Genomic DNA, 27,575 nt, shown 5'->3' with positions numbered 1-27,575 from the left:
TTCTTTGATGCTGATGTGACTCCTGGGAACCTGTTGTAGAATAAGAGCATGGTAGCAACCAATCACACACAGAGAATTATTTTGGCACCTTTGTTCCATCTGTAGCTAGAAAGGAGGAGTGAGGAAATGGGATGCTCCTCCCAGTAGACCTCTAAGTTATTGAAAGAAAATGTTAAAGACAGAATTAAAGAAGTGGGAAGGAAACACTTGCTTTTCCCTGTTATGATCTCTCTGGGCTGCTTTGAGAACAGTTTGGTAGTATTCCTGCCTGGTACTGCTTCATTTTCACATCAGGAACCACTCCACTTGGGAAGGGGAGTAAGGAGGAATCTGTGCTAAGCTTGTGAGCAGATCCATTTAATGAACTAGGAGCTCTTACACACTCTGAACTTCTATGCAATAAATCCTTGAAACCTGTTCCACTAGTGACAGATGCCCTAGTTCAGGATTAATGAAACCAAATAGCTGTGCCACTGCATCAAACACAGCTGAAGATTCTTGCATCAGATCCTCAACCAGAGAAAAATGTCAATGCTACCCCGCTTTTCCCCCCCTGAAGATTTTGCTGGTGGGAAGGATGGAGAGGAACTCAGCCATTTGTCTGGGGTTTCTGGGCAGCAACCAGCCTTTTCAGAGCAATCCTTTGAAGCAAGCTGCCCTCTTCATAGAAGAGTGGACAAATGGCCATTGTACATGGGCCTGGCTATAGCAGTGAGGGGTGAGCGCTTCAGAGCTCTGCAGCCCACACAGAGCAATCCCTGGGTCCCCAGGGTGTGTTGTAAAACAAGCCGGGTGCCATCTGTGCAGTGGGTGCCTGGTCGGTTTGTGTTGGGTGTGCTGTGTGGGGTGTATTTGGCTGTGTTTTCAGGTTGCCCAGACATGAATAGAGTAGCAGGCTAAGAAAGTGGCATTCTGTGTCAGTGGTGCCCTGGCTAACTCCAGCAGTAGAGCCATGCCACCGACTGGCTTAATGGTGGCACGAAACTGGCTGCATGCAGAGGTTCAGTTGGCTGCATACTCCATGTTGAAACTGTCACAGAAACAGAAAATAAGCAAAGAGATATAGCATCTGCACAGTAAAAATACTCAGTAAATTAATATTTTTAATTGCTGTTACACACAGAAGAAATGAAGAAAAAAATACATTCCAAACAAAGAATTAAAATAGCAAAATCGGCATAAAAATGGGTTAAGAAAAGATCCCAGATCAAGTGGCCGTACTGTATGCAGTGACCTTTACAATCATAGTAAAAGAAGTAAGTGCTAGAAACTTTCAGACATGGCAGGATGCTGACTCTCCGAGCGAGAGCAGCTGCTTCAGGCACATCTTTCAGTGCACTCTGCCTGGAGCGCGTGGGCGAGGGGATGGAGCGAGAGGCTCGGACTGGGTACAAGACGGAGATTAGTGTTCAGGACAGACCAGCCAGCCCTGCAGTGTTAGCCAGGTAGAACTAGTGCTTACTCAAGGGCATTTGCTCTTTGCTTTGCGCTTTTGTTTGGTTGGGATTGTTGGGGGGGGGGGTTGTTTGGAGTTGGTATTTTTAGCTAAGGGCCAGGTTCTGCTGGCCTGACCCTGCTAGCACTGTAGGCCTAGAGCAAGCCTCCCTGGTGAATGTGGGTCCTGGTCCTAGCAGCAGGCTGCAAGAGCAAGGTCTAGGCCTGTGCGTTTGTCCTGATTCAGCACCCTCACCCCGTGGGCTAGATTTGGTCTTTTGCGTTTGAACTGTCAGGAAAGAGATTATTTCCTGATGGTGTTTCTCTTTTTACCAATCCAAATTGGCCCAGTTGTGCTCCCACTGCTGTCTCAGTGGCTCAGCCCCTGCATCCCTCTGGGCTGTGAGGGCCTGCAGAGGACCTTGTGCTTCAGCCTCGCTGTTGTACCATCTCACCACTCCAGTAGCTCATCCTACAGCAGCATTGTGTCACCACAGAAACAATACAAGCCACAGAAGTTTTGGCATTCCTGCCAACTGGCCACCTTTTTTCAATTTGTAGTCTGTCTAGAGCTGTACATTTTTATTTCTTACAGTAAGAGCAAAAATAAAATAACATCAAGAAAACTTCCTCCAAACTAAGAAAACTAAAACCCATCAAACATTTTAAAGAAACAATAAAAATTTGCATTGTGTTTGCTTCTGAGTTCATATTAAGATAAAATTTTACTGCAGCTGCTTCAAAATTATGGTCCATTTTATATGTACACAACTTGCATTCCTTGGTGTGTCATTGCTTGCCTTCATTTGTGTTTGTACAGTGCAGCTAGTGCTACCAGAATCAAGTACCTTCTAGCTGCAGGATCAGATTTGAAATCAGTGAACTGGGGCATTTTTTACCAGCTGAGAACATGGTGATGGTTTAGAGCTGTATTTCTAATCTACAGAGTTCTGGGCCATAGGACTGATGGTACAAGCACTTCCTTCTCTACAGAGCCTACTACTTCTTTCATGCAGGTGAAAAGGAAATAATCCCAAGAAGGACGTGCTGACCTTACTGATTCCATCAAGGCCTTCCCTCTTGGCTGTTTTTAAAGCCAGTGAAATTTACAGTCACAGAAATGAAACGTCCCTTTGTAAGATGTCCCATGAAACTGAGCTGACCTTCTGCAAAACAAAGGTCAAACAGATTAACTTCATTTTCTGTTCCAGTCTTTTCAACAGTCATGATAGACTGAGAGCACTGCATTTTGGCTGGATTAGATTTATTCTAGCTAACAGTCAGGGATGAGACCGGACTGCAAAAGTTGGATGCAAAGTTCACATCTTAAGGATTTGGTTGAGACTTTTAGAAGAACTAAAAACCATTTGCAAAAGTGAAATTAGAGTTCAGGCTTTCAAGCTAAAACCTCCTCCGAGTTCAAGTGCAACTAAGCCTTTCCTGTTAGATATTAAGAATAAATATTTTGCATTGGCTTTGCATCTGATGCAAATCAAAAAGGCAGTCACATGTTCCAGGCTCTTAAGAGAAGTCCTGCAAATCCCTAGAAGCATTTTTAACACTACGTTACAATAATACTTGGGACTTATATAGCACTTTACATCTTCGAAGCACTGTATGAGTATTAATCCTCACAGCATCCTTGTGAGGTAGGTATTTGTTAATATCCCCATTTTAGAAATGAGGTGAGACAGACACAGAGGGCCTGGTCCCCTGCTGTTGTAACCTGGCATCGCTCTGATTTTCATACACTCATGCCCATTTACACCAGATGAGGAACTGGCCCCAGAAAATTTAAATGACTTACCCAAGGCCACAAAAGGAGCAAGCATGGATAAAAGGCAGGAGAAGTACTCAGGAGGACTTCTGTCATGGGAAGCCAGCAAGTTCCCAGCCTGTTCCGAGATCACAGTTACACTGCCTCTGCTTAAAAGAGCCTTGTCTGCATCCAGAAACCCAGCAAAGAGGCACCTGAGCGTTATAGCTGCTGTTTGCTATGATCTGTTTCTTCCAGAAAAAAAACCAAAATTACCATGATACCAAGTGGAAAACATACAGGTCTCAGTGACAAACTATGGAACAAGAAAACTTAGAAGAAACACTAAAAAATCCTGGAAATTTTGTCTTGGGAATTTTGCATGTGTGTGTGTATAGATATTTCCACTGATGGCAGCATGTTTTCAATCTACTTCAAAGCCACATTAGAGTTATTCTTAAACCAATCAGATCTTTAAATCGCCTCAGTATGGAAGGGTAAGAAGCCAGGTGTAAAGCACTAACACAGTTTTCTTGCCAAGGTGGGAATACAGCTGTTGAAAATCCTCTTTTTTTTTCTTCTCACCCTGCACTTTCCGCATCAGCTTCGCACTACTGACATTAATATAAGTAGCACAGCCCGGTGGCATTACTAGCATTAAGAACGGGCTGTGATAGCATTGCTTCTTTGACTTCATGGGGGGTTCTGTGTGAGCAAAGACAAGGAGGATCTATCTACAGAGAGGTACATGGCTGACATACATTAGCCAGAACTGTTATATTTCCAAATAAGGAGCCAAAGGATCTCCTAACGGGTGATAACTGTGGTAATGAAAGAGAACAGAAGTAATTGCACTGTATGCATAACCTCAAGTAACTGTAGATGGGAATTTCAGAGGGGCTTTTGAGTACAGTGTAGTAAAAAGAAAGCCTCTGTACTTAGCAAGCAAAGGAGCTAATACTGCCACGACCAGGCACACACCGCGTATGGGGGGTGCTCCGTCTGCTCTGTAAAGTCCCTGGGCCAAAGAGCGAGTGTGCCTCAGCGACTGTGTCCCTGAAGGAAGTGGGGAAGAACAGATCAAACCTCTCAGTTTGACAGTGCATAAACGGGCAACAGGAAGGTCCAAAAGGGACTGGCAGTGCCACAGGCAACCGTGTGCTCCCCATTTCTTGTTTGCTCCCTTTCGAATTGAAGACTCCCCTCAGTGGGAGTAAGGGGAAGTGTTTTCACACCCTACCAAAGGTATTTAACAAACTGACAGCAACACTCAGTGTTTCTCAAGGTTTATAAAAATCAGAATTGTGTCAAATCAGTGTCCCCAGCAGCTGGCCTCTCCCCAGCAGGAAAGACGGCCTCCAGGAAAATGGTTTCATTCAAGTAATGTAGATTAAAAGAAAAACYGCAGAGCAGGAGAAAAAGATTGAAGATTAAGAGCCTTAGCTGGTGAACAGCCGAACAACCCAGGACTCTTTCTGACTTCCTATGCGGAGGGCCCTGCCTCGCGTTCATGGGCAGGAACACGATCTAGCTAGATCCACCCAGACACCTCTGCTGCCAGAAACGGCACCTCTGACGGCGAGTGGAGAATCTTTTTATCAAGAGGGCAGGTTTCCTATTAACACTTAAAAGAGCCTTCCCTCCAAGTATACAGTGGCTGATAGTAGAGCAGGATAGCAAAGGAAGCCAAGATAAAAAAAGACTGCAGAAAAGCAACTGAGACACCTTCAGAAAATTGATGACTTCTCATTTCTAGGGAAGAGGGAAGTAATGGCTCAGACTTTTAAATAGGTTACTTTAACACACACTCATTTTCTTCAAAGCAAAGGAAAGCTGGGGGGGACTCCTCTGGAAAACTGGCAAGTAAGGATTCAGTGTGCTGGAATGACCCATGACAGGGAGATGTAAATCAGACTGAAACGTGCTGTTTGCTTATGCCCTGGGAGCATGGTGGGTTTCACCCCAAATGCTCTGTTTCCTCTTAGCTGGGTCAGTCTGTTGCAGGAAGAGCTTTGCAAACTGTCAAGCTGAGTAGCAGCAGGTGACATCCACGGAGAGCTACAATGCAGGGTTCACGCTGCGGCCGGGAGATAAGCGATACTGATGAATGAAAATGTTGTATGGCTCTAAATTCCCTTAGCGGTTTACTCCAGGCGGGCCCTGGTGCTGCAGTGAATGCATACTGACAATATTACACAACAGCATTAAAGGAAGAGATTACACGGGCCTGTGCTATTTACAATGCTTTCCCTCTCAGTAATGCAGCGGGCCTTTCTGAGCTCTCTTGGAAAAGCAGCAGATGATCCTACGGGGTCAGGACAGTTAACCTAGATTTTTTGTAATACTGGCTGTATTTGCACTAATGCAGGAGAGTCCTGGGAAGGCAATGCCTATTCCACACTGAATCCTAAAGTGCAAGGCTGGGGAGGCACATGAAACCCACTTAGCACCTCTCAACACCGATGGGAAACCTAGTAGGGTTGGTAATCTTCCCTTAACTACCCCCTGACCCTGCCATACCGCCTCACAGAGAGGAATTCCTGCTCTGCCAACTGTTCCAGGGATTCAGTGCCAGGCTTTCGACTGGAATGGTCCAGGCACGCTAGGTATGGAGACAACAGTGATTTCCAGCCTACGAGGACGCTTTGGAGGGTTGCTCCTCCTGTTTGCCGATGCAAGCATATTGAAGGGGTTGTTGGAGCCCGTGCGGATTAGAGTCGTGCAGTCTGGTTTGGTTGCTTTGGTTTGAAGAGGTGCAAGAACCCTCAGCAAGCTTCCTTTGCACACCTCAATGCACCTTAGAAACAAGCCAGCAGGGGAGCATCTCAGTCCACAGGAATGGCCCTAGGACGGACTGAAAGACAGAACACATTCAAGATAGTTTCAAACAGAAACAGAGCTCACTGTAAGGTATCCAAAATAAGAGGAAAAATATGATCGCAAATGAAGCTGGTTTAATAAACAGGGCCATCTCTTTCTATATCTTTTTAAGAAAGTTTCAAGTCAGAAGTAATCTTCAGCAGATGGACAAACTGAACAAAAGAATTTGGATCAGAATTAAATAGACTTTCCCAGCCCTGATGGCTCTGACACTCTCGCTGCTTTCATGTCAGTACAAGAAGGAAGCAGCAGGCACCTGGAGCACACAGGACAGGGAAGCTCTGCTGAAAAGGGGCTTTCCAAAAGCACGTGGTGCAAAGTTGATCGTGTGCCACCAGTTGGCAAAAGGCAACAACCATCTACAACCAAAATGAGGGCCTTGGCTAACCACCATCAGACAAGGGAAATGCTCACAAGGAGATTTGGGAGCAATACTGCAAGCAGCAGTACTGTAAAAGCTTAATGAGTAAATGGAGTATTATTCATTAAAATCCTGAGGAAGAAAGGCATAAAGGTTAGATTCCTATCTGCCATGTTAAGGAGACAGATAGGTATATTAGTAAGACAGATCCTCAAAGTCCTTCTGCAAAAATCACAGTTCTTCATGTTCTCGTTACATCTCAGCTGTCACTGGTGGCTGCTGACACCATGTAACTGCGCACATGTGGCAGAGGGAGAACACACTGGCCTGGCTACATAAATTTCCCTGAAATTCCTAGTTCTGCCACATGTTAGCACTGAGACACATCCGCAGACCTGCTCTGGAGCAGCGATCAGCCATGATCAAAGCACACAGCACTGCATCCCAGCACATCTCTTGCTGTGTGCTCTCTGCTTGGTGTTTTGCTTTTATCTGGTTTTGCTGGGGGCTGGCCCACACACTGCCATTGCCTCCAGAGCTCAACCTTCACCTGAATGTGCTGGTTTTACTCTGCCTCTGGGCTTCCTTTCAGCAGAGGCTCTGATAGCTCCAGTTTGCATACTGAGTTTGCAATGCACTAAAAGAGAGACTAGCTTAAATACCAGTGAAATTAATTTTTACCTGTTACTTTAGCAGAGATGTGGGCCTGTCTGCCCCCTATTGAAAGCAAGTTTCCTAGCACAGTGCACTGCCAAACCTTTCCATCAGCCTCCCTCTTCTCAGACATTCAGCATCAGTTTCAGGACTAACAAATGCAATGCAGTAGTACAGCACTTTCAGAGAGGAAAAGTTGAATGAGTAGCTACTGCAGGGACGGTCTAAGCTTTCTGATGTGGACTCCACACTGAAGTAAGCAGTATTCAGAGAAAGCCACTGAAAAAAAGCCCCAAAGGTAACGCTTCAAAGAAGCAAAATCAACATCACCGATTTGCCTAGAGAAATGGAGATCTCTCTCAGGGGTGAATGCAGCTACAGCACCTGAGATATAACCCACGTCATTGTCCACAAGCTATTGGCACTCCACCTAGTTCCTCTTTCTGAAGTCCTCTTCATCTCTGCTCTCTACAGCTGACAGTGCAATAAGCATTTGGGCCGCATAGTAAGTAGCCATGATGATGACGCGTGAGTAGGGCACAGGAAAGCAGAACTTGTTAACTGCAACGGTCAGGTCCGACACCATGAAAAGCATTGCGCCGATGCAGGCCGAGAGCTTGGTCCACGTCCAGAGGTCGTTGCAGAGCTGCATGCCAGCGACAGCTCGCCAGCCCATGAAGCCAATCAAGGCAATGTAGACAGCCACCAAGTAGGTGAATGGGCCTGAGAGGTAGGAGTACAGGAAGGCATAACAGGAACTGGAAATAAGGCCCATCAACAGGCCAGCTTTCAGGTCCAAAGGCTTCATGCCGAAGGCTGAGGAGTACAGGATGTGTGTGATGGCGAACATCAGCAGACCTGGAAAAAGGCATTGACATAGCAAGTGTGACCTCTCATCACAGGTTGAATGAAACCTTTCATCAGAGTGACTGGCAGTCCAAAGCAGAAGAAAGCTTGTGGCTGTATTGGGTTTACAATACACAGCACCAGGTACAGGCTTAGGTGTCCTTGCAATGTTACAACCCTTATTTGATTTCAATGGGAATGCTACTGAATGCTTGGGATCATTTTATTATAAAAACCTATGCACAGGAGGTTAGCATTATCAGCAAGCTCCTGTCCTAAGAAAATACCTCAGAGCATCTACAGCTGGAACCAAACACAACTGTGGTAAGATCCAATCATTTTTGCCATAAGCCTAAGTGACTAAGCTGCTAAAGAAGGAACAAAATTTGTTTTTCAGATGGATCCACCTCCCCTGTTTCGGACAGAAGGATGGGTGCATGGAAGACCAATGATCATCCCCTCTTTAACTACCTGAAGCCTTTCACTCCTATGTCACTTGTGAAACAGGAAGGATGGAATCAGAGCAGGTGAGAACAAAATGTGCAAAGCTACTGATCCCCCCATACCCAGGCACAAAGCCTGATTGTATTTAGCCACAGACACAAAAACCAGTCATGAACTAAATCTGGCTTCTACTCCACCGTTGCCCACAGCTAGGAGAAACCTTAGCTGGAAAGAAGCAGCTGGCATATTTTAGGGACTACACCAGTGTAACTGGCCAGTGATTTTATGGCTATTTGCAAGCTCCAGATGAACCTTAATTGGAATCAATCAGCAAAAATAAAATGCAGGCTTCCCTTTGAAGTGCGACACCCCTGAGAAATCCCAGCTGTGGATGTTGGAAGGTACTGCCCATGTGTTACTCACTTGCCACTAATCCATTTGACAAAAAAATGTCCACGTGTTGGTACAGCTGCTGATTACTAGTTCTCTTGCCTGTTGTACACAATGGGCCCCAAACAGAGTCCAGCTCCTCTGGTCAGGCCTCTGCTCCCTGATCTACAGGTGGTGCAGCTAAAGGCTGTTCCATTTTATCCAGATAGGTTTACTAGTGTGGCTGGAAGTTTCTGTACAGCTCTAAAGCATGAAATCGTGAAAAGGATCTGAGGAGCCAAGTGCTCAAGCAGGCCACTTGTTCAAAATTAAAGTATGACACTGGGTGTCAAGGGGAGCCACTAAAACCTGCTGTTGGCAGATGTTTGCTCTTCATCCATCGTAGGCTGAGGCTGCTCCAAGAAAGGGAAGTGTCTCCCCACCTTTGGGGAGTACCAGATCAAACATCCACTGAAACTGTGGGGTAAGGGGGAAACCTGCAGAACAGAGAGGGAGGTGGAAGGGAGGGGTTGGTCTGCAAGGTGAGGCTGGAGAAAATGGATAGCGTGAAGGGGAAGGAAGAGAAGCACAAAGGAGGGCAAGAAGAAGCTGATGTTTTACAAAGTTATTAAACACTATGAGCACAAGAGATTGAAGGAAACCAAGGAGGGATTTAGGACAAGAGCTGTGTGTAGTGCAGGAAAGGTTGGAGCTGTGGGAGCAGTAGGAGAGGAAGGTTACCTCGCCCTAGCAGTAAGGAGCAGTTTCTCCCTCAATGGCATTATTTGGAGAGTGCCAAGATGGGGAACTGAAGAACGTGGTGTCCTTCACGCAGGCAGCAAGCAGCGGTGCCTGAGCGGGCGGGGAGGAGGAGGAGGAGGAGGGGAGGAGGCAATGCGGCAGCCGAGGGAGGGAGGGGAGAGGCAGCAGGAAGGGGGATGGGGAGCACGGGTCCCAGCACTCTGGCTAATGCAGGGAAACGAGAGGGGAGGAAACGCAGAAGCAAAGAAAGGCAGGAGGAGTTTTGTGGTATGTGGTGAGGCTGGACACAAACACAAGAGACTGCTCCCAGGTCTTCTCATTTGACACCCACAGATAAAGCCAGGAACCAGGGAAACCAGTAATGGCTGCGCAGGGAGGGGGATGTATGCCTGCTATTGAGAGACATTTAGTTGACAGCTTCTGCTCAGCCTTTGGCTGGGCCCCCCACAACCAAGTCAGGCAGATCAGTGTTTCTGTACCCACTCTTCTCTTCTCCTCTTTATTCTGGGCCACCCAAATGGAAGCAACTAGCCTGGGTTTGCTTCTCCCTCCCACCCCTGGAGTTTCCCCTCAGGCTGGTGGTAAAGTCTTTTTCCTTAGTCCCTCTCTTCCTCACTGAATGCATCAATTGTTTCTAAGTGCCTGTTATCAAAGGAGGTGGATTTTAACACTGTAAAGTATCTTCTACATACAGTAAGGCACTAGTCAGAAAATAGCTTGTTATTAGTGGACTGAAGCAGCAAAAATGAAAAAAAGTCAAGTGTGTCAGGAGTAGGTTCCCAGGCTCTCACTTCCGTGTAAAATAATGAACAGATGTCCTTTAATAAACTCATTGTCTCAGAAGCTATTCAATTTAGCCCAGTTTCCAACCCTTTTTTTCGGCCTGAAAGCCATAGAAATTGAACAGAAAGTATATTTTTGGCTATTTATTCCCTTGAAATTTGAAACTTCCACAAAGGATGACGTCAAAAGTTTGAATGTTTTCAGTTGCCAACAACGGCAACCTGCTGAGAATTAAACTGGAGAAAATATTTTGCAGGAGAGGTGAAAGATTATGTGGACTGGTGCATTTTCTCTGCTAACAGCTGAAACACAAATGTTACACTTCAGTGTGAAAGACAGCAGCTCAGATTTGAATGCACCAAGGCAAGCAGGAGACAGCCAGGATAAAGGCTGATTTTCAAAGTGCTCCAAGACAGCTAAACCAATACTCTCCTTAAATCACAAAGAAAAATATGTCTAAACCCCCAACTTGACACTTCTCAGTTGTGAGAGAGGGGTAAAAATCCAGCTTATCTTCTGTCTAAAACAACTTAACCAGACAGCGAATTGCTGTGACCAGCCGACTTTGCTCTAGCGCCAGATGAGAGAAGGGACTGGGAGGTACCCAGCTACAGGGAATGGGGGGAGCCTCCGCGCAGTCCATGTACAGAAACAGTCACAGTGAGAAACAGGGCCTTGAATGTTTCCAAGCCACAGCTCACGGAGCAACTCCAGGAGGCAACACAGAAGCACTGGCAGCTGGGCCAAGCACCCCGAGGGCGCTGAGCGGGGTGCCCTGTGAGGAGGCCAGTCGGCAGGAACGCCGACGGTCAGCACAGAGGGGACGGCTCCCTGGGTGCCAGTTGAGGCTCCTCAGCAATGTGCCCAAAACTCAGCCAAATGGATCCAGTCCTCAGGGCCCAGCCTAAACCCCACCAAAATCGCTAAGAGTTTCTACATGAACTTTTAATGAGACTTAGATAAGCCCTTGGGAAGCAGAATTAAAACCAGATTCCAAGCATTTGGCCTTTCATAGCTGGCATTTCACACACTTTCCTCTCTTAAAGAAAGCAGAGCTTGTGAGAATCCCAGAATAAAACAAAATACTGACCTCCCGTGAGAAGGGCAAGAAAAAAAAGCCTTTGACTTTTGGAGCTGACAACAGCACTAATGGGAAAAGCTCCCTCATCTTATCACATTTTCCACAGTCACAGCAGTCAGTTAATGGTGGGTGTTCAAGTGAGACCACTGGGCTGGTGAAGTTAGCTTCAGAAATGCCACCAGTGCAGTTAAGTGAAAGACTCAACTGCTGCTGATTTCTTATGACAGTCCAAGGCCACTGTGAGCATTGCTGTAGGCAGGCACAATGTGGCTTTAAATCATTAATCTAAATCGTTATGTTCTAGTTTGCAAGCTAACAAAATAAAACAAGCTTGTTTTGCTCTGAGAGACGTGGATTTTTCTAAAGAGAAGACAGGCTGTCCTGGTAGGCTTTCCCGGGATTCCCTATCATTTATATGTCTTGCAAAACCAGCTCTTGTTTTTGTAAAACAGGCTGCATGATTCATATTGATGAACCTGCAGGTAGGACAAGGTTTCTGATGCTTTAGTTTCTAGCGTCCACCTAACCACCTCCGCCAGACCACAGGCTTGTCTGACAAAACCATAAGGGTCCTCTCCACCTGGTCTCCACAGAGGCACCTTTGCACCATGCGTCCTATTTCAGATCCTTGCAGGACTGACAGATCTCCCTGCAGAGAAGCAGGAGCAAGACACTGCCCATAGCTACACAGGAGCTGCCAAGTGCCGCGAGTGTTTCCTTTTCTTCCCTGGGGATTCTGCCTGTGCCACCTTCCTGTTCCAGCCACCTGAGGCCCAGTGAGCACATGGCAGGAAAACAAACCTTCCCCAATCACCCCTTTGATCTTGGAGCAGGGACACAAACAAGGTCAGGAGACTCATCCACTGTGTGACTCCTCTAAATGCGATGGATTTCAGTCAAGGGATGAGCGCCTCCCACTGCCAGGGGCTTAAGTTGTAAATGAATAAACAAACCACATGGCCCAGCAACTCATTACTAAATAAAGAACGTGACAGCTGGCCACTGTGGCATCCCTTTAGGACTGATGCCTCACTCACCATGAATGAAGTAGCCCTGCTCCTGCCAGATGAGAAAGGCGTCTCCCAATGCTGAGAATATGAGTCCTGCCAGGATGCGACTGGCACTCCGGTGTACGACTAAGAAGTTGATTCCGTGAGCCAGGAGGAAAACCCACAAGCAGAAGATGGGCAGACATTTGATGAGGGCACTGAACCAGGAAGGGCTGGAAGTTGGCAGCCAGAGGACAAAATAGACACAAGTGGCTTTAAAGAAGGGCACCAGTTTGGGGCCTTCACTCTTCACCTAAAAGAAAAAATAATTAAAAGAAATGGAAATTAATAGGATCATCAGAAGCATCAGTGGAATAAACTGCACACAGAACTGTCACCGTACTTTTGGAAGTTTCCCTTTCATGTATACTATTGGCCAGCAGCATTTCCACCCTAGAGAGAAGCTGCTTGAACTTGACCATGATTTCCAACCTAGACCTTTGTGAACGTCTCTGCTGAAAACACCTTTTGGCTGGTGGGCTTTGGGTGATGGAGACAGAGGAAGTTTTAGATACCTTTTCTCTTTATTATTTCTACTGAAAACATTTAAGCCATCAGTCAGTACCCAGTGGTGGCCCTTGCACTTCTCTTGTGTTTATACTAACTGCTTTTATACACACCTTTCCTGTAGCTGAGAAAATACTGCACTCCCCAGGTCACTCCCCTCGCAGCAAACGAGTCAATAAAAGTGCAAATCTTCCCTCACAGCTTGGCGAATACTCCTGCTTAGCTAGCTACAGATCACCTTGGGGATATAACTTCTAACCCATTCGCTGTCCTGCCCCGTAGGCTAATGCTTAGGGCTTGCTGTCAGCATCACCACATGACTTCAAAACCCATCACATCAACCTCCAACTTCCTCAGTTGACTAATATCAATGTCAATCCCATGTTGTTTTGTTTTAGCATTACACTAATTATTTACTGTCCATATTGCAGGCAACACTTTGGCTCAGGAATCTCTTGCATAAATCCAGGCACCAAAATGCAGCACAACAAAGACAAGGCAGAGACAGGACACAGAGCTGCAGACTCCACAGCCTATCCAAGCTGGGTCTGCTCTTCCCATATGCCCAGCTGGGACCATCCTAGACAGTGGTAAGATACATACTATGTTCACCCACCCTCCTGTGACACTTCTGCATTTTAGTGCCAGTGGGGAAAATGAATATCCCCATGAAAAACTAAGTTGCAGTTTTGTTTTCTCCCAGGGTGTAGCTGAGGGCTAAAACAAGGAGCACAGAAAGAGAATGTGATTGCCTGGTGCAGCTGCGCTGTTGGTGAGCTACATCCTGGGATCTTCTGGAGGCCTGCTTCCTCCTGCAGTGAAGGCAGTACAGCACCTAGAGATCCCCTGCAACCAGCGGGTTCTCTCTCAATGTTCTCTTTTCTTTGGTCAGGCAAGGTTTAGTTGCTTAGTATCACAACAGCTTCCCATTACTGATGACCAAAGCACACACAAGCCCCGTGCACCAGAGGAAGACATTGGGGAAGAGCTAGGGGCATCACTGCTGGATTCACACTGTGAAGTCCAGCAAAATCTGTGACATCCATATGTGGCGTGCTGGGGTTGCTTATCTAATGCAAGGACCCCATGCATCAGAAACCTGGGAAAGAAATGTTGGTCTTTTTTTCCCAATCACTTGCATCAAGTGGCGTTGCCATGACACAAAGCCAGTGTCCATCTTCCTCTCAATGCAGTGTACCTTGGTTCAGATATCTGGAAATTATGTTCCAGATATCTGGAACAGGTTTCTGTAGGCTGTAAGGCAAATAGCTCCATGCTCACAGTGCTCAGTTATTAAGACCTAAGCTCACCAAAATTCAGGGGCTTTTGCAGACATAAGCAAAGGGAACCTGGGTGATGCTGGAAGACCGGGGCAGAGGTAGTGGAGGGCATCTTCACATGCAGTATCTAAAAAGGGAGTGCAGTCTCTGAAGCAGGGCATCTTGGGAAATACAGTGCTTTCAAAATTGCTCTCATATCTGATAAAACATTCCCTAACATATTAGCAGTTTCTTACCAGTAAGGCATTTCATTATTCATGAATACATTATTCATAGGCTATTGCCAACACAATTTTTAAACACCCCATTAAACAACCAGGCTATATAATTCACTCACCAAAGGACATCAACAAGCTGTTAAGTTTCTTGTATTACATGGGAAGCCAGTCATCAGTCCTCTATTTAGATTATCCAAATTAATCACCATTTATCCCCTTTTGTTTGCATTCCTTGGGAGAATTCTGACAGCAGATATCAAATGAATTTGAAATAAAGTCATAAAAGCCCATGTAGTCCTACTTGCACTGGCGATGCCTGGGAACTATCAAGTATCTGTAGAGGGAAGAGTGGAGCCACGCTTCCCCCAACTATTCTTTCAGACCCACCTCCCTGCTCTTTTGAAGTGACACATCAGACAGATGCTCTTCCAACATGGAGGGACAGACAGAAAGAAAACTCTGACTATCCCCAACCACCTCCAGACCTGGCACCTGGTTCCAGCTCTGCCCCTTCCCCTTTTGTGGCACTTTTTTATTAAATATTTAGCTCATCACATTCAGCCTCACAATCCCAGGCAACAGACAACAGTGCTTCTGGCAGGATCTCCTCCTTTACCCCAGTAGCCATGGAAGATCCCCAGTGCTCCATAATGAGCCTGAAATCTTTAATACAAAAGACTAACAGCCTCCAAAGCTATAAAGAACTGAAGAATTTGCAGCATTGACAGTGACCTAGCTCTCTACAACAGTCTCAGCTAAAGTAGTTAGTTTGCTATCTAGGAAGGCAGAAGTCTGTGCTGAAAGACAGAGCTCCAGTTCGGCCTTATTTGCAACACATGACAGAGGCAGTTAGAAACATACAGGAGAGTATTTGGGTTAATATAAACACAGGAAGTTTTGTTTAAAACCCTGTATTAAAAGAAAAACACCTGCTAGGAGCAGTTACCATTACAGTCACAGCTTGCCCTCCCCTGTGAGCATGCATGATGAGACAGGTTTTAATTACACTTGTCGTTTTCCCTAGGAACCTCGCCTTACTGAACATAAGATATACACTTGCACAAAAAGATTACGTTTGCTTGGCAACCTTGAAATTACCATTTCCTACTCTCTGAATGTGAATGTTCCAACCCCAGCTAGCATTATTTTGAAATAATGGTCTGTATAATCTCCACCTAATAACAATTTAGGAATTTTTCAGGCATGAGGGGTCAGATTCCAATCTCAGTTATTCACATGTAACCTTAGAATTTATGATCTTAAAGTCCTCACATAAAAATAACTTCATAGCTCTAGAAGGGCTACATGCTTGACATCATTGATATTTTATTCCTTTACACCTTTTCAGCAATCATACTTCAAATGAGTTATTTTAAAACATGCCCTTGTCCATTATACAATGCTGCTGGCTCAGTGGAACCGTCGTGCTGGCTCCAAGGGAGATGAGTGCCCCAGGAGGGATGCTGCTTGCAGAGACAGAGGTACACACGCAGCTGAAGACTGGGCAGCACATCCTGCCGGGAGGAGCGTGGCATTGGGGATATTTGGGAGAAGTCTCCCAAGAAAAGCTGAGGCAACCAAAGAGTGAGACAGAGGGATTCTCCTCTGTTTGGACAAGTGGCTGAGGCTGGGGCAGAAGTGATGGGGCAACTTGCCACCTGAAGGACAAGTTGTGGCTGGTATTGGGAAACTGTGTACCAACACGAGCGGAGGCTGTGGCTTGACAAAAACCAGGCGCATAATCCATGACTGGACTTGCCTGTACCTTGGGGAAGGGAATGTGGCTGCTTAGCTGGACGACTAAATTATATCAAACCATCCATCTCCTCTGCACCTGTGTCCCAGGGAGGGCACATGAGATGTGAATGTGCCTTCATGTTGGAAAAGGAAATACTTGCTGCAGGTGGCAAGGTCCTTTTTGCTCATGTATATGATTTTCATGGCTTTAAGCAAGGTTTTGCCATTTTATGAAAAATTCTATTGGGTTTTTCTTCCTAATTCTTTTCTTCTTCCACTGCTAATTTACTCTGGGCTGAAATGCAGTTTAGGAAACATCTTAAATACAATGCTAAAACAGTGTTTGCAAGCTTTGACTTTTTAGACTGTGCATAATTCAGGGCATTTCCTAAATTCCTGTGACTACCAAGTTACTTACAGTCTCTAAAAAGTAGTTTAAGGTGCTGTAAAACCACTATCCCTGTATTTGTGGAATTACAGTGAAAATACCATTTAAAAATTATCTGCATCCAACCAAATCTAATAAAACTCTCCAGGACTTAGGCAGACTAGGAGGAAGTTGTGGCCTTGCTCCCACCACAATATGCACAGATCTTTAAACAGAACTTGGTACTGGCACACAGAGTTCTCTGGAGGCTCAGGGCTCCAGAGAACTGGGTATCCACCTCCCTGTTAGGGATTCGTACATTTACAGTATCTCTTCTTGCTTTGTCTTTTCTCATTTTGCTCCAGTTTGAAATATTGCCCACTTTCTTGTTGCTGTTGCTCAACAATGACAGATGACTCTATCAAACGAGTACTCCAGCCACGCTGAGGTTTGCTAATGGTGTAAGACTTCTTGAGGGGTCAGGCTAGCCGATGAAGAAACAGTTGCAGGAGAAGGGGCAGGCTTGAAGGAGTAATGTTGGGTAATGAGGACTGGAAAAACGTTCCCAAAGTGCAAAATGTATAAAGGACGTATCATGCAAAGATGACCAAAAGTTTAGTACAACAGCTCCTAAGCCATATCCACAGATCATTAATTGGTGACTCACTGAGAGCCCAGGCATCCCTGCTGGCAAATCTCTTCCTTGCATTTCTCCGCTAAGCAGCACTGGGAAATGCTGATGGTTTGCACCTGTATAACCCAATGGTCACTACGGGATATGACCTGGAGGACCATCTATTCTGCTTCTCAGCGGAGCCGATGCCTTTGCTGACTGCTGCAGGCACACAACCATACCAGCGAGTTTAAAGCTTGCTCCTCCACCCAACACTAGGCTGCATCTGCAGGGGCACAGCTAAGCCTGTAAGCCAGCGCCCTGATTTTCTTTAACACTTTGGAGCCATATCTATATTGCAAGTGAGGTTCATTTCTGAATGAACATGTGTGCTTTTGACAGCATCACCCTGATGGAAATGAGAAGCTTCTCTTTGGACAAATGAACAAAGGGGCATAACAAGAAGCAATGGACTGAAGACAGGATAGAGAAAATTTAGCTGGCACATGGAGGGAGACGTCTTGCTCCTGAGGTGTAGAAAAATGGTACGGGATTGTTGCTTCGAAATGATAAAGTTGAAGACAGTTTGCTGTTCATAAGTCTAGCTCTGGCCCCAGGAAACACCACAGAGTATCAAATAATGCTCTTCTCTCTGAAAGTCCCCTAAATCAACCTGCACAGAAAACAAGCGTGTATCCTCTTCCAGACAACAGCTGTGTGCCAACCTCTGTGGGGACACAGCTCACACCCATTGGGCACTTTCCAGGAAAAGCATTTTTAAAATGTTACCCCAGCTATTCCACTGAGCAACATTTGAGCACAACTCTATGCACTGGCCAAAAAAAGCTGGGCCACTGTCCTCCACCCATCCCTCTACAGTTTGTGTTTCTCGCTCCCCAACAAATGTGGCTCTTAGCAAGGCGCTGACTATCCTCTGTCCAGCCTGAATCGCAGAAGGACTGCTTGGGCCTGAGGCTGGATGGCACAGTTAGGACACAGAACGTACAATATGTGCAACTGGCTCAAATTTAAGAGCAACAGGGAACTGACACAATCCCCCATCAGGCTATGGCTACAGAAAACCCATCTTCATGCTTGACCAAAATGATGTAAGAGAGAAGAGAAACTCATGGGTACACAGATCCTGACCAGAGGTAGCTGATTCTCCCTGGGTTTCAACAGCTCATCAGCTTTTGCTGAACTGAGGAGGAGTAACACAGTAGCTCTGGGCAATTCCTGGCCACAAACCCACGTGAGCTATCTGCAAAGTAGCCGTCCTCCCAGGCTTGCTCACACTCTTCCGTGTTTGCTCACGCAGCACAGTATCAAGCCTTCTGGATGTGTATGCACTGAAACTGATATAAAGGAGTTCTTTTATCAGGCAGGGGTTCAGATGTGTGTGTAATAGGGAGGATTCAGCTGTTCGTTACCCAAATGCACCATTTACATTTTCACTTTCCTCTTTCTCCTGTTACTTCTTGGGTTAACTTCCTTCCAGAAAAATGCTCAGAGCCTTGCATTAAATACCACATGGCTTTTTTTAAATGCAGCAGACATTTTCAACTACAAATAAACACATAGGTGTAGAACTTGCCTTTTGAAGTATTTTCAGCTGCAGACTAGGTGGATGCAGGGGCCCTTGTGGCATTCAGCCTCAGCACAGGGCCCTCACCTGGCCACAGACTGGAGGCCCCGGCAGCCGCTCTGGATGCTCAGCTCTGTATCCCTCCCGGGCAGCTCGCAGAGGAGATGGATGAGATGTAAAGGGTCTGCCAGCTGCACATTTTGCTCTGCAGGGTTGCTGAAATAATAGGCTAGCTGGACAGCCCTAACCGGTGCACTCCTTGAGTAGGTGAGGCACAACGCGCTTCACCTCCAACACTGCTCTCCTGCAGGAGTAAAACTGCTCCTGGGGGAGAGCTGCTCAGCTTTCATCAAGAAAGGCACTGGCTCACACATGCCCCGAGTTGCTCCCTAGTAAAACTTTGAGGAAAAGCACATTCATGGAGGGTGATGAAGACTTACTGAACGAGCCGATCAACCTGCCTGAACTACCGTGTTAGTGCAACATATTTGCGCAAGCTAGGACTTGATAGGAGGGCATGTTTGTGTTGGGGGTGCCACAGGTCAGGCATCTAGGGCCTCTCTTGTCCCTCCCTGCACCCCAAAGGCCTGAGTTCTCTCTTCCTCCCCCTGGCTCAACTGCAGCGCTCCCCAGTTCAGCCAAGTAAGCTCCTGCCACACTTCAGCTTTGCTCCACCAGAGACTGAGGCAGAGTCAACAGCTAGAAATATCTGACTTTTTTTTGTTGTTCTTTTTTTTTCTTTTTAAGAGCAAGCTGTGGCTATTTGCCAGAAAAATACAATTAAACATTTGGCACAGGCCCTCACAGTCCTTGGGTGGTGAACTCGGATACATTGCTGCATGAGTTCTTGGCATCAGAAGAGTCGCCCTTCAGTGAAGGCATAGGGGAGCAAGGGGTGGGGGAGAATTAATCAAACTGGCATCTAAAAAGGACTTCTGGATAGGGCTAGGACCCCTGTGCAGCTGCATGCTGAAATGGGATTCGCAACAACCAGCTTCATTTTGAAGCCAAAAATCCTGCCCAATTTGCAGTCATGTCAACATTCAGCATAATCTCCAGATTAACCACAGGGGCGAAAACCCATCAGCACTGAGGTTAAACTCTTCCAGACAAGTATTTCCCCCCAGGTGCAGAAAGAAGGGAGGAAATCTGGAGGAGTGTCTCCCCTCCAGCTGCCGGCACAGAGGCCAGCGCATGCTGCCTGGCAGCAGGGCAGCGCCTGCACCCACCATCAGTTTCTGTCAGGTGAAAGCGCAGCTCGAGCCCCTGAAGCAACGCGCAGCGCGCCTGGGCAGGGCATGAACATCAGCCACCTGGCCGAGCGGCAGCAGGGGGGCGCGAGAACAGGATTCGTTGTTCTGGGGTGCGCGGGAGCAAGGCTTATCGCATTCTGGGAGTGACAGCGACATGAGACTGCAAATGTGACTGTTGTGAAGGTCTCTTTCCTGATGTTTGCTCTCCAAGTGTGCCCTGCAATTTCTCCACCACAGGCTGCTGTCCACCTCTAGGCATAGGCACTGCTCAAGAGACAGTCAATGCTACACAGTGCTGTGCTTTAGCCATGTTGTGATCTATCACCAGAAATCCCTATTTGTTATAGGGGAGCAAATTTCTGAAGGGGGTTGTCTAGGATAGGTTTTGGGAGAAGATTGCACTGAAAACACAACCTATGAAGGATATTTAAATAACTAACTGGCTCAGGAAGGTAGAAAAGATGAAGATCAATAGATAAGCTTTGAGGCATTCTCCAGAGGAGATTAAAATAGTTGTGACCACAGATCCATGTGCAGCAGTCAGCAAGGGGAGATGACTGGTAACAGGCAATGGCATGCAAGCAGCCTTCACTGCTGCCCCCTTCCCAAGTTAAGGCAGGAGGAGCTGCATCGCCACTCACATAGCAATAGGAGCCACCACGTTAGCAACACTGCGATACAAATAAAACAGAGGTCCCATCTTTTCTTCAGTTGCTTAATGAAGAAATTTAAACCTGCTGGGTGTACAGCTGTCACACTGACTGTGCTCCCAGGGACTGGAGGACGTGGCTGTTAACAAGGCCAATTCAGCTCAGCAGGCAGCATGACCCAGGAACTCTTGGACATTGTACCACTCTGCTGCTATATCCACAAGTTAGATGCATTTGCAGAAACTGTGATGTAAAATAGTGCCCATAATTAGGGGGAAAGCCACAAGTATGAAACTAGAGCCTAGCCTTCAACAAAGGCCACTTGGAGGCCTTAGAAATGAGAGGAAATGGTTCCATAACAGATTAAAGTATAGGAAGGTGGTTTTGGAGGCAAGGAAATAATCCCCACTGCATTAGAGCGCTGCCTGTGCTACATGTTGTGTCAGGATTGCACTCTGCTGTCTTAACCATGACACTGCCTGAGGCCACACTGAGACACTGGACCATGGTGTCCTTCAGCAATCAAGGAAGTTATAGCACACATTAAAAGCACCTCATATACTGAATAAAGAAAGAAACTGGGTTAGCTCAGCTAACTGCTGGTAACAAGCTGTGCAGGAATGTCTTGGGGACCTGCCTCCGTTATGTGGGACTTGCTGATATCAGTAGAGAACCTGAACCAGCTGAAGTGAGATATTGCTACAGGAGCCAGTGCCAAGCCAAAGTCACTGGACTATCTGCCTTTGGCTTCCTGGGACCAAAAGGAAGCCTTCAAGATGGCAAAGCCTTTTTTTAGCAGATGTGAACTCATAAAACCAAGCTACAAACAAACACATTTCACTCTGGACTTAAAACCCAGGTTGGATATATGTGGTTTTGTGATGGTTTCTTTTGTTTGGGTTGGTTTTGCTTTTTCCCTTTACCAGATGTTATCTATCCTGTTTACCGGACTGGTGCAGGACCACAAGCAGGGCTGTTTTAAAACTTTTATTTAACCTGTGGTGGAAATGATTGACTCCCCATCTGCAGCAATCCTATAGCTGTCAGCAGTATGGGAGATTGCCTTCAGTGTGTGGTCAGCAACATACCATTGCCAGTGGTCAACACTGTTAACCAGTCACGAACTCAAACATCTCTGAGGGAGCTGTCACAAACCAATGCTTTCAGCATACTCCACTGGCTTTCAGAAAAGAAGGCAAAAAAGCATTTGCTTGCAGTCATCTTATATCAGAGCAAAGATTGCTTTTCCCTCCTGGCATTCCAGGTATTCCTTTTTGTATAGCAGAAAGCAAATCTCTCCAAACATTTCCTGTGCTCTAATGTTCACAAAAGAAGCCCTTGCAGATGTTTAAAAACCTCAAGCACATGGGTCTGCCTTTTCACTTTGCTCATCAGAGCTGCAGCGCTGCCATGACAGGGGTGCATAGCCTTCCTCGGTGAGCTGCAGGCACCTGTGCCTTGTGCAGTGAGGTCAGATGGGGCCACCTCTCCGCTGAGCCCTGCCTAATGCTGCCCAGGCCCCCAACAGACCTCAGGGGTGGCTGGGAAACCACGGGAAGCTTGAGGAGCCAGCCGGTGTCCTGCAACACTCAGTCACTGGCTGTCCCTGGCAACGTCTCTCACAAGAGGGGAAGAGACAGTTACTTGGATTGTCACGCTAAAATCCAGATCAAAAATGTCTACTGCTTACGGAAAAGTCTCTGCAACTCATGCTGGGGATGGTTTCCAGGCTACAAGCACACATTGTCAGGAGACCTGTCATTATTTATATCACACTCTTCTGTGAAAAAGAGCACAGATTCTGTGTTACCCAAGAAAGAGCAGTGTTAGGTCTTGTGTCACTCTAGGCTTTACCGTGGAGGGGCTGGGTAGGCCTAACACACTGGCTGCTGTGCTCGGGTGTCTGGAGTCCAAGGGCCACAGGCTTTTACCATAGCAGAAAGCAGCACCCCTGTTGCAAGGCTTGTTACTGCAGGTAAGTGCCATGCGCTGATGTCTGCTGCACAAGCTGTGTGGCAAGACTGAGACCTCTCCCCAGTCCCTCTGGGGCAAGTGCAGACCCAAAATAAAATGCCCCAGTGAGAACTGCCAGCTTTTTYCTCAGCAGCACCAAGGGCAGGCTGACCCTCTGGATCCTGCCAGCCCCTGCAGAAGGGCCCATCCAGAGGGGTAATAGCAGGAAGGGGTCTGCACACAGAATATTTTGTCCCCAGTGTTGAAATGCACTGTTTGCCTTCACTCATGTATCTCCAGTCTTATTTGCACCCCAAAACCCACCACAACCTTAATGCACTTGTGGGAGGGAGAAGAAGCAGCTGTGGCTCCAGCCACCCCCATCACCTGGCCTCAGCAGAGACAGGGGGATGCATGGAAAAACAGGCATTCAAGGGAAGCGGGCAACTGGCAAAGCTCTGCCCTGCCACATCCCACTGTGCCAGTAGGAATTGGTGTTCAGGAGGCAAGGAAGGTCCTTTCATGCAACTTCTTCAGCAGAGAAGACCTCATTTTACATGCAACTTGCAAGGAGAAATCTGGGTCTTAATTAAGAGCGATTCAAGCATTTGTGCTGTCACAGTCCCATAAGAGCTAAAGAGCCATTAATGTAACAAAGAAGCCAGGTGATACATGCCAGGTGGCATATGCCAAGCTATACCAGCTCTGCCTGCGATTCCCAAGGAACTGCTAAGGGCAAAACAGCCTTGGGTGCCCAGAAGTCCTTTTTGTGGCTTGCCTTTCTGGCTCACACAAACTCATGCACACCTGGCAGACGGGGTTGTGCAAATGCAACGGGAAGGCAGGACAGAGAGGAGGGGAAGGCGGCTATCGGGGGCAGGGAAGGCTGGCAGCTCTACACGACAGACTTTCACTGTATGAGTCCTCGCAAGGCTGTAAGATCAGCAAAATCTGGCAAAAGCAAGCAGGATTTGCCGGGAAACCCAGGAGGAACACCTCAACTTGTCTTGTGCCTAATGGAGAGCTGAATGAAAATGCTTTATCTGCATATCATGACCTTCAGGCAGAAAGCTTGTGAAGCGCTGGTGTTAAAGAAAATTAGAAAGGAAAATAGCAATGTATGCCAGTAAGGATGTGTATTTCGAGAGCTGTCACTTTAGTACCTTATAAAAAAGTGTCAGGTCTCCTCATAACAGGAGCAACTTGCTTTAAGAGAGATGATGTTGTAGGGTCAAAGTATGGCAGTGGAGTACAGATTTTACTTCCAGTATTTATTCCTGTGCCAAGACTTTGTGACCTGAACAAGCCGGTGTCAGACACAAACTACAGGCAGATGAATTGGACTTTCACAGCAGATCAACAAATGAAGGGCAGCCCAGGTGGGCAGGGGCAAACGCTAACCTGCACAAACACTAACCTGTGCACTTCCAGGACTCACACCAATGCATCAAAGGCTTCACCTGCAATACCTCTGCTGGAATCAGGCCACAGATGCAAACAGTGACTGCACTCACAAATAAGTGTGCAGCTGCTTACATGGGTTATGCCCTTCAGATCAAGGGTGCAAGTCCATGCATGCATGGAACATTAGCCAACAAATAACCCTGAAAGATTCACAAACATCAATTAACTGATAAGCTTTTTGGCATACTCATTTTTTGCCAGGGTTGCAGAGAAAAGCCATGCAACTTGCTTAGTCCCCCTTGCAAGGGGGCACAAGTCAGGATTCATATCCAAGCACCCTGGTCAGCTCTGATTTATGCCAAAAGTCACAAGCAAATAGGGAATACAGTGGCCAAGCTACTGTCCTAGGCTCTCAGCTGGTATAAGCCCAGCTCTGCTGAAGTCATGGGAGACAGAGTGACTTGCATAAGGCTGAGGATCTGCCCACATACCTAGTATGTGCTGTAATATGTGCAGCTGGTTCAACTTCAGACTTACCCTAAATCTTAAGCAACAACTCAGAGGTACCTGCCGCTACCATAAATGCACTCATTTTGAAACATAATTGGAAATCCAACACCTGATGCTAACTGGCAATTCTTGGTCATGGTCTGCAGTGTAAGCCCCCAGGCTCTCTGCAGGTATCCAAAATCCTTTCCATCCCAGCACTCTTGAAACCTTCAAGACATGGACCAATGAGGTATGCAAGACAGGAAAGCTCTCAGCCAGCCCACCTACCACCTTTCAGCTCTGGTGGCATGTAATCATCTCTTCCCTCAGCATACTCGCCCTCCTAGAAACCACCTTCTGCTCCTCGTTACCTGAATACTTGTTCAAGTTCAGCATCACATGGAGGGATGGCCCAGACTGACACACTTGTCATCCAGAAATCTGCCATTAGCTAAAATGCTATTCAGATTATGGCAGTATAAGTAATAGATACAGAAAGGGCACACACGGGCTAGAAGCAATAACAGTCACCTTCATTTCAGGCATGCCACAGTAAGCAAAATCTACATCTCTACAGTAATTACAAATCTATTGGCCATTTGCGTGAGAAGAAGGGCAGTAGAAAAATTGAGTGCTATACAGTATCCACTTAGGCCTGGGGTGGGGGGAGGGTTATGTAACTAATAATCTTTTCTCTGTTCGAGAGTTTCCACATGCTAGTAGAAGATGGGTGCCAGATGCCATCTTTTTCTAAGAGTCTAATTTCACTGGAGTTATTATTTCCACAGAATTATGCAGTCACCCACAGAGAAAGATAACTTTGGCTTCTGTCACACTCTGTGTATTTTGGATATAGATACTTGAATAGGAAATGAGAATAGAAGAACTGCACCTCTGTCTATTAAAATGAATTATGTGCAAGTAAAGGCTTCTGAACTGGACCCATAATCTTAATACACAAAGCACACTTGGAACAACAGGCATGTGAGACTTGAGCAATACATTTGAGTTAATGAAGCCTTTAATTTACAGCACAGCCTGCAACTGCGATCAGCACTAACCACTTAACACAACAACACTAGGACTGGGAAGAGCATTCAAAGAAGCCTGCACATCCTAGCCCTCCAGTCTCAGTTACCCATACCTAAAATCAGCCTGTCATAGCAACAACTACAACAAAGAATGACAATGTCATAGTAAGAACATACAAATTTAGTCTTAAAAAATAAGTAATGGCATGTAACACTCTTCTGAGCTCTAACTGGAATAAATCAGCACAGGTTTTTGCTCAGTAGGGCAATAGCACAGAATCTCTAAGCAATGCAAYGCACGTCAGGGTTTCTGTATTCATCTGGATCACAGCACCATTTGGCCCTTCCTCAGAAACCTCAAATGATGCCCACCCAAATTTTCCTGCTCTGTTCAATACTTGTTACCAATGAATACTTTTCCATATCATGACTTTGTCAGGTTTTTTTGGCCCAGTTTTTGTAAGTGACCTTCATACTCCCCCATGGTGACATCTCGCATTCACTCATCTGTCTCGGGGGATTGACAAGGGCTGTTTCTGGGCAGGAGGTTTGCTGGCTGCTTCCCACCTGGGAGGGGAAGGGGCTGAGGGCTTGACTTGTTCAGTGCTGCCAAAACAACCTTTTCTCTCCCCTCCCCAGCTCTCTGTTTGAGGATACAAGGAAAGGAAGAGGAAAGGGAAGGAATGGGGATTGTTAATATATGGCTTCTGGGCAAAAGCTGTTGCCAACAGGGGCACAGGAGTGCTTCACCTCCTTCCCACACACAGGACTGCATCAGAAACAGAGGGAATGTCGGGATGAGAGCCTGTAGAGTTCACCTTCCTCAAAGAGAAACACCAATATAACCTATAGCCCCCACCCCCAAAAAGAGACCTATTTACAGCTACATAATATCTTTGATATGGCCTGTTTTCCTTGAGGCGATGTGTGAACCCCTCTACTTTGTAGTTTAGCCCTAACTTTAGGGAAAAAATAGGGTCCCTTTGAATATGTAGCATTATATGGACACCAGAATAACTGCATGTCTTTGGGCTCATCCCATTCTCCACACTTGCAGCCCCTGTGATCATGATGCCTGCTGGGCACAGAGAGGTCCTCAGGGCAAGGGTCATCTCCCACAACCCCACACTAAAAACTTCTTAACTGCTAGGAAAAAAATAGGACAAAAATCACTAATGAGGCAGTCTCAGGAGGAACTTCTATTAAGACAGGACCAATGGTGACTGTACAAGAAGGGAATCAAACCTCACATATCCATGAAGCAAATGCACTGCTTAGTATTGCGCTCCAACTGCAGGCTTTCAGACCACCCTGCTCTATGCAGAAAAAACAGCTCTTACTCCAAATCCCTTTGTGCTTTTCTCCCCTTCCCCACCGCCACCTCCCACATTGTATCCTTTCCCATGACATTGGCTGGTGCATTTAACCCACACACACAGGCTTTGGGATTCTCGCAGCCCCACCAACTTTCCCAACCTGCTACAGGCAGGGGTGCTCAGGAGCCAYCAAGCTGCTCCCCACTGCAGCATAACAGGTAGGAGACAGCAAGGAGACATCAGAGAGGCATACAGGGCTTGTGCAGAGGAATGCTTTAGCAATATCAAGAATCATTTTTGAGCAGGATGCTCCTATTTGTCTACCGGGATAAGTGAAGAAAGCTTCCCTCCAAGGTCACTTCCAACCAGACCAGGCATTGCTCACCAGCTGGAGCAGGACCTGCAGGCAGATGAATCCTCTCTGTCACAGCCAACCCCCATACAAGTCTGGACTCTGGTGTCAGTGGGACCCCAGACCTTTATCCCAGCGGAGGACATGATGCAGTACCTCAAAAGGTATTTCATCCAGGCCTCTTGTTTTTGTGGGCACACTGCCTCTCGGCACATCTGAATTTCACAGCACCACAGGCAACAGCTTGGCTAGCTCTGTGCAAGATGTTGAGGTCTCTCCTTGCACATGGTGCAGGCACACCACATCCCCCAGGCCGTGATGCACACCTGGCAGCCAGCACTAACAAGCAGTCTTACCCCTCTATCTCTGTGTAGCTGCCTCTCCATGGTTTGCGCCTCCTT

General features: G+C 46.7%; 1 protein-coding gene across 8 annotated transcripts; it reads right to left on the bottom strand.

Moving 5' to 3' along the window:
- Positions 1-11: 11 nt before the first annotated feature.
- TMEM86A (transmembrane protein 86A) lies at positions 12-27,575 on the bottom strand. 8 transcript variants are annotated; one of them, XM_026078843.1, is made up of 4 exons: positions 27,147-27,514; positions 12,408-12,672; positions 7,516-7,943; positions 12-30 (listed from the first exon to the last, which is right to left on the bottom strand). In XM_026078843.1, the coding sequence occupies exons 1-3, from the start codon at positions 27,198-27,200 to the stop codon at positions 7,516-7,518; spliced, it is 747 nt and encodes a 248-aa protein (XP_025934628.1). In that variant the 5' UTR covers positions 27,201-27,514; the 3' UTR covers positions 12-30. The 8 variants fall into 8 exon arrangements, 6 of the variants coding, with proteins under 6 accessions (XP_025934628.1, XP_025934627.1, XP_025934625.1 ...); XM_026078842.1 differs by having other exon boundaries at positions 13-30; positions 7,470-7,943; positions 27,147-27,512; XR_003255658.1 differs by lacking the exon at positions 12-30 and adding an exon at positions 1,504-3,435 and having other exon boundaries at positions 5,711-7,943; positions 27,147-27,511.

Source organism: Apteryx rowi, unplaced genomic scaffold, assembly GCF_003343035.1.
Source record: "Apteryx rowi isolate R43461 unplaced genomic scaffold, aptRow1 scaffold_49, whole genome shotgun sequence".
Taxonomy (NCBI): Eukaryota; Metazoa; Chordata; class Aves; order Apterygiformes; family Apterygidae; genus Apteryx; species Apteryx rowi.
The sequence above is the reverse complement of the archived record's forward strand: the minus strand, read 5'-3'. Positions and strand labels throughout refer to the sequence as shown.